At 43.6% G+C, this 14166-nt stretch overlaps 1 protein-coding gene across 1 annotated transcript in view; it reads left to right on the top strand.

The window, feature by feature from the left end:
* Positions 1–14166, top strand: part of DOCK1 (dedicator of cytokinesis 1) — a 1072828-nt gene that overhangs the window by 990130 nt on the left and 68532 nt on the right. The window contains exon 47 of the mRNA XM_069239713.1: positions 2459–2596. Coding sequence (XP_069095814.1) covers positions 2459–2596 — 138 coding nt within the window. The remainder of the gene's footprint in view (positions 1–2458; positions 2597–14166) is intronic.

Consider the following 14166-nt stretch of genomic DNA (forward strand, 5'->3'; position numbering starts at 1 on the left):
AAAAGGTTGCTAAATATTAACTTGGGTCACAGTGCTATTATCATATACAAGGATTTTCAAAATGATCTGGCAAGTGGAATGCCTTGATAGAGCCCATATCGTATTAATGCTCAGGTACATTGATTCTGTTTCATGACAGCTGATTTGAAAAGATAACTTGGTGGGTTAACGATTCGTTGCTGTTTTACATGTGACCAGGTTATACTATCCTGGCAGTTTTCGTTTGCCATGCCGTTTCCTTGAGGTGACTAAACTTGTCCCAAAGACTCCTTCTCCATAAGTGTATAAAGATGAATTTAACATGTAGAAAATGTGTTAATTCACTGATAGTCACCTAAATTGTAGACAGCGACAAATCAATATTTCTCTTGTCATAACATGCACCATAAGTGCTCTCTAAATCCTTTAAATGCACTAAGCCTTTTTCTCTTGGTTTGAGTGCTCCAGAACTGTTCGCATAAATGAAGCCAAGTAGATGTTTGAAGCTGTGTACAGACGCTTTGTTAATTTAGTACCATTGCATGTGTCTGATTACCCTAATCCAGCTAATTTGAAAGTATACTCTCCTTCCTTGGCTGCACCAACGGTCCAAGATGAGAGCATCCTGTTTTAATAGAGAGGAACTTGTGCAGAATTCAAAATGCATCTCTGAGGTAGCTGCTTATCGAACCAGGGCAGACTCACCACACACCTGGCCCTTTTTCCTTTATAGGTTGCCGGAAGCTAGCTGGTTAACCTCTAAAGCAATCTGTATAGCTGAATGAGCAATCCACGTGACAGGTTCACTCTTTCTTCCAAGAAAGCTTCACAGTAAACACAAAGCAATATCGCTGGGACGAAACTGTGCTTAATTATTGATATCAGAAAAACTCGAGCTGGAGGAGCTTCCTTCTCTGTTCAGAAAGACAAATGCTGGAATTAAATTACTACTACTATTTAAGGAGTATTTACGACCGCCTTAAACTCTGGAAAACATTAAAGACTTGGCCAGTCCATTCCCTAGGAGCGAAAGTCTCTATCTACGGCCCACACAAATTGGTTAGAGGTTTTACATTGCTGCATGTCCTCTCTCCTTCTTTATATCACATAATGCAAATTTTAGTGTGATATGCTCCACACGATGTATGGAGCATCCCCTGCACACACCAACCAACATCTCACATGGAGGTCTTTCTACATAAAATAATCTTCCAACCAAATGCCTCCAAATGGGCACACCTGTACCAATGACAATTGGAGCACTTTGTGGTCTAATTAGGGGTAAGATGTACTATACTTGTGCTGCAGAAATGCATAATTCATTGTGTTGTCTGATTTACCTTCTAGTTTCTGATGATTAATTCTTCAGAGCTCAAACATTAGTATAACTGGTATAAAAATAGCGGTTGCAAGACATTCCAATCTTTCATAGAATCCAGATTTCTGATGGAAATATTCTCGTAAGTCATTATGAGAACCAACCTAGTTGGAATCAGTTTTCTGTATGTTTTCTTCATTCTCTTAAATGGGGCACCAGGACATCCGTTTCCATTGGCTTGTTGAACAAAAGTGGGGTCGCCAGCATTTTATGTGTGAAAAAATATGGAAGAGATTCAAAAGATCTGAAATGCTTCAGAAAACCTGTTCGCCATCCTGAGATGGGTTGCTTTAGTAAGTGTTTCTCGGAAATTGAGTCCATTTACTCCACACACCTGAATCTTTTAAGCGTCCGTGCTTTTTACGTTTTTTATATTTTTGTGTCTCGTGAGGCCTGGTCATTATACTCTTACTTGTATTCTTCAGTGGGAAAGTGAAATCAAGCATGTTCTCTTATTAGTGCACTCTTTTGCTGGTTTCTTGCCTTATTAATGTCTGTGTTGTGCATGTGCTTGTATAAGCATGAGCAGTGTCTGGGTACCTCGCATCTCTGTCTGATAGTGATTAATTAAAAATACTCAGAGTGCTTTAGTGAGCTCTTTAATAGTGACAGGTGCTGCAATCGGACCACAGATGGATGACAATGAGGAAAACGTACACAAATCCTATTAAATATTTGTTATAAGAACGGCAACAACAATAACAATGTGTCTATCATTTAGAGGGAATGAATGCATCCACAGAAGGTGAGTATGATGTTATTTACCCGTCACCATTTCATATAGAGCACAATAGAATTCTAATCTACTCATGCTTTATTTATTTTGGTATTTCTAACTGTTTTTGAGAGATTTTTGTTCTTACGCTTTATCTGGAATGATTATCTGTCCAGGAGCTGTGTGTACTGAGGAATGTGTACTTACTACCTGTCATACTCAGGTTGTGTGTCCCTAACGTTATAAAATCCCAGTCCTTACTTAAGAGATGCTTCTGTACATATCATTGTTAGATAGCCCACAAAATAAACATAGTTTCATATGTCCATTTATTTCTCTATCCCTATCCAGCAAGTGCTAATAACGACTGTATCACTCATTTCCAGATTCCCTTCCTGTCAGAAGGTATCCGAATTCATGGAAACAAAGTAACAGATGCTCTCAGACCTTTCCATGAGAGGATGGAGGCATGTTTCAAACAACTGAAAGAAAAAGTGGAGAAGCAATATGGAGTAAAGACAATTGTAAGTATTGAACAGCTGGCTTGATCTTAATACAATAGGCACCATTCCTTTGCTCACATTTTTGAGATATTTTCAGTTCAACTACATATATCAACAAGGCATTGCTTCAAAATAGATACAGCCTTGAGCGTATCTTTCAGTGACTGAAACAAAGAAATATTTGCAAAGTGACTAGTGCTGGATTTAATATACTAAAGCATTGAAATACTGTGCTAGCCCATACTAAGTAGAATGCAGATAATAAATGAAAGGTGCCCTTACTGTAGGCTCCTTTACCTTAATTGAAGTGCCCTTTTCAGTCACAGCCTACCTGATAGCACAGCTGTCTGGTTTGCTGACCTTCTGGGGACATTCCAATAGCTGACCTAGGAATGCATTCTGGCCGTTGCTTGCCATTGGCTTTGTTGTTTGTAAATCACATTGTCTTGCTTTCCATTTGCCGGTTTTATTTGTTTTAGGCTGTCCAGCTTGAGTTAGTACCTTCCCTTGCCCCAACCTTATTTACAGTATCCTTCCCAGTGTTCCCTTACTGTAATCAGGCCTGCAAATGTTGTTCTTGTCTGCTCACACTTGCTGTGCATTCAAAGACGGAGATCAAACGTAAGGTGCTGTCTTCTGAGGGCACTTGTTTACTTTTCTTTCTCTGACTTCTAAGTGAGAGGATTTATGTGACAATCTTGCTGAATACTGGGGGTAGAAAATAAATTTTTCCTAGCACATGACAACATTTAAATGAACTGCACTGCACTCTGTGCCACTCTGTGTCACTTTAGTGTGCCCTACTCTACTCTCCCACCACTGTACTCTGCACCACTCTACTCTGCCACAACTGTACTTTGTGCCACTGCATTCTGCGCCACTCCACTCTGCATTACTCCACTCTTTGCCCCTCTAATTTACACACTGCATTTTATTGTGCTGCATTGTACGCCAATTAATTCAATGCCACTGCACTGAATGCCACTGCAATTAAAGCCACTGTGCTCTGCAACACTCTGTTCCGGTGCACTCTACACTAGTCTACTCTACGCCACTCCAGTGTATGCCACACTATGCGACTCCATACTATGCTACTCGAATACAAAATGCTCTCCACCACTCCACTCTACAACTCTGTACTCCAATCTTTTCCATTCCACCCTACACCACTCCTGTATGCCACTAACTTTTAGCCTTTATGAACAGCATTCACAATGGTGTATAACATGGAAAAAACACATTGGCAACACCACTAGCTCTTGCATAGGTGAGTCCTATTGGCTTTGCAAGTGCTTGCTTTGTTTCTATGTGATCTAAAGCTCGAGTGCCATTTGAGGCTGTGTTAAAGTCCTCCTACAGGGAAGAAAAAGAGATTTGCAGTGAAGGCAAGGAAACCTTCAATATAGCCCCTTCAGTTTCTATAGGCAACCTGCATTGATGTCAACATCACGGGGTGCTCATCTGCAGCTCTGTGAAAGTCTCTGTGGTTCTGGGAGTTCAACAATGATACAGAGAAAGAATGGAAAGGATGGAGGTAGTTATGGGTGTGAGGCGATGGGCTGGACTCAGGATGTGGGTGGGTGGAGTAGGGGTGGAGAAACTAATGAGCTGGTATACTGGAGCAATGTCGGGTGAAGAACAGTGGTGAGCAGCAGGATACCCTGGAAAGAGGGGATGGGAAAAATGAGTGACATCTGAAAGTGAAGAGTGGGGGGAATGCAGAGCGATACATAAGGAGTATGGAACAAATTAAGAAGGGCAAGGTGATGGTGAATGAGTCGTGGCAGTACAGGGGAGAGGTGGGAGGGATAAAATGGAGCAGACACAAGTAGGTGATAGCAGAGAGAAGCCAACAGAAATCCGTTAGTGGTAAAATAGCCTCTAAGGCAATCCAGGTCAAGTGTGCAATTGGAGGCAGAAAGATGACCCAACAGACAGTAGCAATAAATGAAAGAGTCCATTGGACTGAATCAAGACGTTATTGTCAAAGTCTCAAACCAATAGCTGAAAGAGGCTGGTTAGAAAAAGACAATGCTTAAAGAAGGTGGACCTAATGCGCATAGGAAGTTTATTAAAGACAAAATGTCTGACAGGTGGGCAAAACACGGTGTAGGAAGTTGGCTCTGTATGTGCTATTTCAAAGTAAGGAATAGCATGCACAGAGTCCAAGGGTTCCCCTTAGAGGTAAAATAGTGGTAAAAATAGATAATACTAATGCTCTATTTTGTGGTAGTGTGGTCGAGCAGTAGGCTTATCCAAGGAGTAGTGTTAAGCATTTGTTGTACATACACATAGACAATAAATGAGGTACACAAACTCAGAGACAAATCCAGCCAATAGGTTTTTGTATAGAAAAATATCTTTTCTTAGTTTATTTTAAGAACCACAGGTTCAAATTCTACATGTAATATCTCATTCGAAAGGTATTGCAGGTAAGTACTTTAGGAACTTTAAATCATAAAAATTGCATGTATACTTTTCAAGTTATTGACAAATAGCTGTTTTAAAAGTGGACACTGCAATTTTCACAGTTCCTAGGGGAGGTAAGTTTTTGTTAGTTTTACCAGGTAAGTAAGACACTTACAGGGTTCAGTTCTTGGTCCAAGGTAGCCCACCGTTGGGGGTTCAGAGCAACCCCAAAGTCACCACACCAGCAGCTCAGGGCCGGTCAGGTGCAGAGTTCAAAGTGGTGCCCAAAACACATAGGCTAGAATGGAGAGAAGGGGGTGCCCCGGTTCCGGTCTGCTTGCAGGTAAGTACCCGCGTCTTCGGAGGGCAGACCAGGGGGGTTTTGTAGGGCACCGGGGGGGACACAAGCCCACACAGAAATTTCACCCTCAGCAGCGCGGGGGCGGCCGGGTGCAGTGTAGAAACAAGCGTTGGGTTCGCAAGGTTAGTCTATGAGAGATCTCGGGATCTCTTCAGCGCTGCAGGCAGGCAAGGGGGGGATTCCACGGGGAAACCTCCACTTGGGCAAGGGAGAGGGACTCCTGGGGGTCACTTCTCCAGTGAAAGTCCGGTCCTTCAGGTCCTGGGGGCTGCGGGTGCAGGGTCTCTCCCAGGCGTCGGGACTTAGGATTCAAAGAGTCGCGGTCAGGGGAAGCCTCGGGATTCCCTCTGCAGGCGGCGCTGTGGGGGCTCAGGGGGGACAGGTTTTGGTACTCACAGTATCAGAGTAGTCCTGGGGTCCCTCCTGAGGTGTTGGATCTCCACCAGCCGAGTCGGGGTCGCCGGGTGCAGTGTTGCAAGTCTCACGCTTCTTGCGGGGAGCTTGCAGGGTTCTTTCAAGGCTGCTGGAAACAAAGTTGCAGCCTTTCTTGGAGCAGGTCCGCTGTCCTCGGGAGTTTCTTGTCTTTTCGAAGCAGGGGCAGTCCTCAGAGGATGTCGAGGTCGCTGGTCCCTTTGGAAGGCGTCGCTGGAGCAGGATCTTTGGAAGGCAGGAGACAGGCCGGTGAGTTTCTGGAGCCAAGGCAGTTGTCGTCTTCTGGTCTTCCGCTGCAGGGGTTTTCAGCTAGGCAGTCCTTCTTCTTGTAGTTGCAGGAATCTAATCTTCTAGGGTTCAGGGTAGCCCTTAAATACTAAATTTAAGGGCGTGTTTAGGTCTGGGGGGTTAGTAGCCAATGGCTACTAGCCCTGAGGGTGGGTACACCCTCTTTGTGCCTCCTCCCAAGGGGAGGGGGTCACAATCCTAACCCTATTGGGGGGATCCTCCATCTGCAAGATGGAGGATTTCTAAAAGTTAGGGTCACTTCAGCTCAGGACACCTTAGGGGCTGTCCTGACTGGCCAGTGACTCCTCCTTGTTTTTCTCATTATTTTCTCCGGCCTTGCCGCCAAAAGTGGGGCCTGGCCGGAGGGGGTGGGCAACTCCACTAGCTGGAGTGTCCTGCTGGGTTGGCACAAAGGAGGTGAGCCTTTGAGGCTCACCGCCAGGTGTGACAATTCCTGCCTGGGGGAGGTGTTAGCATCTCCACCCAGTGCAGGCTTTGTTACTGGCCTCAGAGTGACAAAGGCACTCTCCCCATGGGGCCAGCAACATGTCTCGGTTTGTGGCAGGCTGCTAAAACTAGTCAGCCTACACAGATAGTCGGTTAAGTTTCAGGGGGCACCTCTAAGGTGCCCTCTGGGGTGTATTTTACAATAAAATGTACACTGGCATCAGTGTGCATTTATTGTGCTGAGAAGTTTGATACCAAACTTCCCAGTTTTCAGTGTAGCCATTATGGTGCTGTGGAGTTCGTGTTTGACAAACTCCCAGACCATATACTCTTATGGCTACCCTGCACTTACAATGTCTAAGGTTTTGTTTAGACACTGTAGGGGTACCATGCTCATGCACTGGTACCCTCACCTATGGTATAGTGCACCCTGCCTTAGGGCTGTAAGGCCTGCTAGAGGGGTGTCTTACCTATACTGCATAGGCAGTGAGAGGCTGGCATGGCACCCTGAGGGGAGTGCCATGTCGACTTACTCGTTTTGTCCTCACTAGCACACACAAGCTGGCAAGCAGTGTGTCTGTGCTGAGTGAGAGGTCTCCAGGGTGGCATAAGACATGCTGCAGCCCTTAGAGACCTTCCTTGGCATCAGGGCCCTTGGTACTAGAAGTACCAGTTACAAGGGACTTATCTGGATGCCAGGGTCTGCCAATTGTAGATACAAAAGTACAGGTTAGGGAAAGAACACTGGTGCTGGGGCCTGGTTAGCAGGCCTCAGCACACTTTCAATTGTAAACATAGCATCAGTAAAGGCAAAAAGTCAGGGGGCAACCATGCCAAGGAGGCATTTCCTTACACACGGGCTTTAAAATATGAGTGGTCCTCATCAAATATGTGTGTCCTAGTGTGATTATGGGGGGAAACTTTTCAGCAGGGCTTAGGATAGCATGTGTTGTATGAATGGCCTGGGTAAGTACCATTCCTGCTGAATAGTCCAGCTGGAAGAAAGAAGGCAGTACATACAAGACTCCCTTGCCAGAGACGTGAATGTAGATGTTGAAGATCATGGCCATTCAGAGGAGGTAACAGAGCTGCACAAATGTGTCCCATGATAACAGCACCATTTGGTCACTGTTACCTACGACAGAGCTCTGTGCATATTTGCTGTAGTAGAGAAGTAAGGCAGTTTATTTTTATTTATTTTTTTAGAAAATATATGTTTGTGCTGGGAAGAAGCAGTCATTCCCATAGTGTTTATCACAATGACTTATTAGTATCGGTTACCAGTGCTGTGGGCACTGCAGACTCCTGTCACTTTTACTAAGTTCGCACATTCTAAGGCCGATTTTTTTTAACGCATTGCAAAACGTTGTTTCAGGTACAGATGATGAGAATTTATTATGAAAGAAATGTGGACAAATCTAAGAAATATCTCACATTCTAAGCAACTCTCAAAAAGAGGCACGGTCTGTTGTCAGTGTAGCTTGTGTAAATTTATTGATAATAGGAAAACATACCACAGCTTGAGATGTTGTGTGTGAAAACATGGCTATTCTTTTGGTTAAAAGTGAAATCTTAATCTCCTGTACCTTACTTCCTATTCATGTTTTATGTTTCTTTGATTACGGACAAAGAAATTGTGTGTGACAAGGATATAGTGCTTGTCATAACTGCCTGTCACGAAGGCCTTCAGGAAACTAGCGAAGGGTATTGTGTGTGTGTAGGAGCCCAGGTTACTTAAGTGGAACATTTTCGGCCTACTCCTAAGCGTTTCTTGCAGGCTGATCCCTGGCAGTGGGCTGGGCCTCGTAGCACGACCTGCTGTGTTTTAGATGCAGAGTGAAGTGCCCCTCCTTACTCAAAATCACAGAATGGCGAGTTAAGGAAATAAATTCAATTTTAGTAGCTTCAGTTCTCCGAATTATGCGATATAAATCTTTCATATTAGCACAACATTTCAAGTAGGGCACCCTACTGAAAGAAAAGGTGTTAGGCATGCCTCTGTCAAAATGTAATGTTTAATTTAGGTAATATCGAGTGATGTATGACAAAATTCATTTTCTGCTATATTGAAAATGCACTCACTTTTCTTTTCTAAACGCATAGCGTGCCGTTTTCGATGTTTGGCATGGGCTGCAAAAGCATGCATACATGCTTGTAAGTATTGCCAATGATTTATCACATGTAATACCAAACATTTCCAAGTGCAAAAAACACCATTGGTCTTCTAAATGTGAACCGCTATTAAATAGCCCTGAGGCCTCAAACAAGCAGGAGGTTTGGACCTAAAATATTTTGTGTTCTTACTCGCGCACATATACAGAGGCAGTTTGTGCTTATAAATAAATGTTAGATTTTATGCTTTTTCAAACTCTAAAGTAATCTATAGTATGTAACATTGAATCAATTCATCTCTGACTACATATGTAAATTGGGACACCTTCGTGACCGGGGAGTTCGGAAGTGAGAACCGAAGTTCACTATATATCATAATTTTTCAGAAATAGAAAGTGTAAGCATATTCCACAGCAATGGCATTTGGTTGAGTATATAGCAACAACTCTACAAAAAGGAAGTGTCTTCAGGTTTTTTTGCTTGCTAAATAAACAACGACTGTTATGATCAGATACATTATTTATTGGTAAAAGATAGCTATGATGCCCCTTGAGCAGGTGTACTCACCTAAAGATATTCTGTTCACGAGAACACGTTTAGCTGATATAATGTGAACTAATTTTCCTATTTTGTACTGTGCATTATGGGGCCAAGGGGCAGTGGATGCAGCGTTCTGGCCTGACGCCATTATCCTGACAGTGCCACTCTCATCCATCTCTCCGACTTGTCATAAATGATGGAGTGTTATCAGCTCTGTCTGTTTTGTGCAGTGCATACTTTCCAGCGGTTGACAGAGTGGAAAACCTATTTGCGATTAATCAGCAGGGAATACATTTTTTGTCAGAAAATGTTCAATTATTTTATGAATATATCAGTTATTAATGACTAACCGTGCTGTCATTCATATTCATATGTGTTACTTATTTTGTGTAAAGAATGTCTTCAAATAGTGTTGCTCAACATGTAGTCCCTTGAAACGGCTCTTTTATTAATTAGTTGGGAATGATATGCATTGTCTTTTTAAATCATGAACTTGACTCAGTGAACATTCATCAGTGCTTCAGAATTATGATGAAATTAATTTTCTCGGTTTGAGACTTATGAATGCACACGCATTTCAGAGAGGTTTTCAGCAAAATGCATTATTCAGAAAGACTCCTATCTCTTGCTCAAGTACTTACTGAGTTTTTTTTTTTTATCAGCCTTATGTTGTTTTAAGGATGTAGGACCGTTCGGTGATCATTTCGGGTAAATTTTAGCGCACTAATATGCTCTTTTTTGAAGAACTGTAACTATTTCTTCAATTATAAGTATCATCTCAGCTCTCAACTTCTTGTTTACTTTTGTTAAGTTAATGTAAAACCAATTCTTCACAAGAATGAGCAAAGCTGACACGTCTCTCTTATGGCTGAAAATGACTAAATTCAGTCACTCTTTAATCTGTCCATGGACTCAGTCGTTCATCCTCCATGCACACATCCTAGCGTTCATACTTTTATTCATCCAGCCACTCGCTCTCATACATTTGATCATCCACCTACTGACTCATTCTTGCATTCACCCACTCACTCATCCACAATACATCCCACTGAACCTCGCCTTTCAAGGAAGAGGCAGTTGAAGCTTTAGGTGAGACCTATTTGCTCTGCTGTTAATTTGCGAGGGGTGTGAGAGAGCCTCGTGTGTGTGATTACTAGTCTGTGATTGGAATCAGAGTGCTTTCTGCAATGTGAGACTACTACTCTTTGAAACATCCGAGCTGTGATGGAGTTGAGATTGCACCTGGTAGCATACGACTTCTACTCTGTTTACCTGTATCAGAGATTTTCTGGTAGTTTGCGACTCTTGCTCTTAGGTGTGTAACAGCTTCTGGTAGTGTGAGACTGCTAGTCTGCAGCAGGTGTTCCGTTGCGGCCAGTGGTGTCTAACTAGTCGTGTGTAGCTAGTAGTGTGTGAGCAGTTTAAGTGTATTTTTGGTAGTTTGTTACTCGTGTGTGAGTTGAGTTAGAGTTCTTTCAGTGGTGCGAGTCTGCTGCACTGAGAGGGATGTGTGGTGTGAGGTGTTGTGAGGGTACTGTTGGTGGTGTGTGACTGCTAATCTGTGATCAGTGTGAGAGTGATCCTGGTAATGTGTAAGTGTTACTGTTGGTAGTGAGGCTGCTCCTCTGTGTGTAAGAGTGCATCTAGTACTGTGTGACTGTTACTCTGTGGGGCGTGTGAGTACTTCTAGTAGTGTGAAGCCACTGGTCTGTGAGGGATGTAAGAGTTCTTCTGGCAACATCAGACAGCAAGTCTACATGATAGTGCTATCTGTAGTGTGCAAGAGTGATGTTGGTCATGTCTGACGGCTAGTTTATGATGGATGTGAGAGTGTTTATGGTAGTGCATGAATCCTGCTTTGATGGGTCTGAGTGTTGTCAGGAATTCAGCACTGCTAGTGTGTGAGGGATGTAAGAGTCCATCTGGGAGTCTGTGACTGTTACTCTGAGGGGCAGGAGAGTGCTATTAGTGCATGACTACTGTTCTGAGGGTATCAAAAGTTCTTCAAGTAGTGTTAGTCTTCTAGTATGTGAGGGGCGTAAATGCTTCTGTTAGTATGGCTACTTTTCTGTGAAGTTGGTAAGAGTGTCTGTATGCCATTGATAGTGAATGACTGTTAGTCTACGAGGGGTGTGAGGTGCCATCAATAAAGTGTTACTGCTAGTGTGTGCAGTGTGTAAGAATACTGTCAGTGCTGTGTGACTGCTAGTCAGTAATGGGTGTGAGAGTGCCTCTGACAGCCTATAATTGCTGCTCTGATGGGTGTGAGTGCTGTCAGTAGCTCAGTGCTGACAGTGGGTAAGGGATCCAAGAATGCTGGTAGTGTATGTCCTCTTCTCTGATGTGTGTGAGGGTGCTTGGTGTGTGCTGTGGAACTGATACTCTGTGAGGGTTGACAGATGCTGCCACTATTGTGACACTGATAATCTGTGAGGATTGTTGGAAGTGTGTTATTGTAATCATAAGGGAGTGAGAATGCTGGCAGTAGGGTGAGACTACTATTTTGTGAGCTGTGTGAGTTTTTTAAGTTAATGTGTGACTTCTACTCTGTGAGGACTGTGAGTTCTCTTGGTAGTGTGAGACTGCTAGTATGTGAGGGGCATGCACACAAAGGTTTTCTTTCAAATGTAACAAAATATTATGTAACACATTGCTATTGTGGAGTTGTACGTTAACAATAAATAAGAAATTGCAATAGTAATGAAACTTTCTTGTATTTTAAATAAAACGTATGCACACCCAGATCTTTGCTTGACCAAATAATAGCATGTAATTGACAAAATTCTATACGTTAATGTCTTTTAACCTGAGCCACAGTCGAGGAATATGTGTGTACAGTACTTGTAAAAACATAAATAAGTACAGCATACACTAGCAATGGAACATAACATAAAAAACCTTGTTTTGATGCACTTTGAAGGAAGCCTTTGAATGTGCACCGCTTTGTTTTGTCAAAATGATTGTAATGGACAAAAATGCATCAATACAAAGAAAACACATATTTAAATCAAACCAACCAGGAATCTGTGTTTCTTGTGTGAGATGTAGTCTGGCTACAGTGTTACTGTGGCCTCTTGCACGCTTTTCTAACTGGCCTCCCACCCAGACCACCGGTATGTCTTACCCAGATATAGGGGATGGGGCTGTCCAAATAGATCTGGTAGAGGGTACTCCCACTGTGCTCTCAATAGTATAGGTATTTACAGATAGGAGTGTACTAACACAATAACATAATTGTGGTTGTACTTTTTCACCATGTTTGTAATGCACGCTACCATGCTTTGTCTCATTTGCCTAGTAATCTCAGCTCATGTTTTTTATGCAAGAATAAGTTTGTTGCAATATATGCTTTAAACAACATTTTTGCATCTTTCTTGTGTTTCATCTTGGATATTAGGAGTGACAATGAAAGGGTAAATCTGTTTCCCTCTAGTTCCATCGGAATCTGAGTAGTCGTGTTTGAGGTTGCAAACCCATTCTGGTACCCTGCTGTGATTATGGGTTCAAACGGGGCACTATGAGCTTGCTAGGAACAGTGTCAACATTTCCTGATGGTATGCGCTGACTGAGTCCCTATACTCTGACATTTATGTTGACCTGATACACAGTCCGACTCGATTCGTTGGAACCGTATATCAGATGAGGGAGAAAATGCTAGTGCATTATGCTATATATGAACTGAATTATGGGGCAATGCGAGAGCAGAACTATGCAGAAAACAACTCTATGATGATAACCGACATAGCTGTTTCTGAAATTATTGTACTTACAATTATTTGATATAATATTCTCTTATCTGATAGAGACTTCTAGTTGCACATTCTTTACCTTAGAATTTTCCCCCAGGCGTCAGAATGGATACAGAGATTTTTCTTCGAGTGCTACCCTTGCGCGTCGGTAGATGGCATCTGTCGACTCCGCGGGCATCGTTGGCATCGTAGTCACCATGATGACATCAGTAGTAGTACATAGACAGCGCCTCAATGCAGTGATGTCATTTGTTTTCTTTCTGCGCCACGTGCCAATCCAGAGAGAGCTACCCGTGGTAAATTTTTGACTAAGTTTGAATTTTTTGTCGACTTTTTGTGAGATTTTTGGTGCGTCAATGAATGTCCCCAAAGACAGGCCTCAAACCGTGCGAGGACTGTCACTGCATGATGTCAGTGATGGATCCGCATCGGGTCTGTTTGTGGTGCCTGAAGCGCGACCACGACCCAAAGTCATGCTCTGAGTCCTGGGCCACGTACCTGAAGGCTTTGAGGGAGGGGTCCCTCAAGCTTACGGCGGTCCGGCGCTCGACTTCGCATAGGTCCCGGTCTCACTCGAGACGAAGGTCTCAAGAGCGGTCACGGAGCAACCTCCACTCGCCTTCTTCTAAGTCTTCAGTCAAGGTAAGAAGTCAAACAAATCCCATCATCCTTCAACTTCGCTCTATCACTCTGCTGATGCAATGCAGGAGGCGCTTCGACGCTCAAGGCCTCTGTCTTTGGAATCTGCTTTTGAGTCTGCTCTGTGCCTCCCCAAGTTTCTGGGAGCCGGGTTGACCCCTACCCAATTACAAGAATTTTATGAGGCCATGCGCCTCATTTTTGGGCAGCCCGACCCCGTTAGGGTGCATTCAGGCCCAAGGGCTTTAGTTGGAGGCCCTTCGGTTTCTGCTCCTGCCACTGAAGTCCCCTCGAGATCCACTCTCGGATCTGCACAGGTGCTGCTTGTATAATCAAGACCTTACCCGGCGCTGGTTCGATTGTTGACGCTCTCTACGTCGGTGGTGCCCACCATCGATGTCAACCCGATCCTGATCCCCGACGACTCGGAGTTGGACCGGCGTCGGCTGAATCTCCCTCCTTCTTCAATGGGGCCTATTCATCCAAGGTTGGATTCTCACCCTTATTCTTATGGGTTCGAATTCGGGAAAGGATTGGAGGAGTCCCTGGACCCTTATGAATACCAGGATGACCCTAACTTGGACAGGGTACAGGAGTTGGGGGAGGCCAGTGGT

Source organism: Pleurodeles waltl, chromosome 6 (assembly GCF_031143425.1).
Source record: "Pleurodeles waltl isolate 20211129_DDA chromosome 6, aPleWal1.hap1.20221129, whole genome shotgun sequence".
Lineage (NCBI taxonomy): Eukaryota > Metazoa > Chordata > Amphibia > Caudata > Salamandridae > Pleurodeles > Pleurodeles waltl.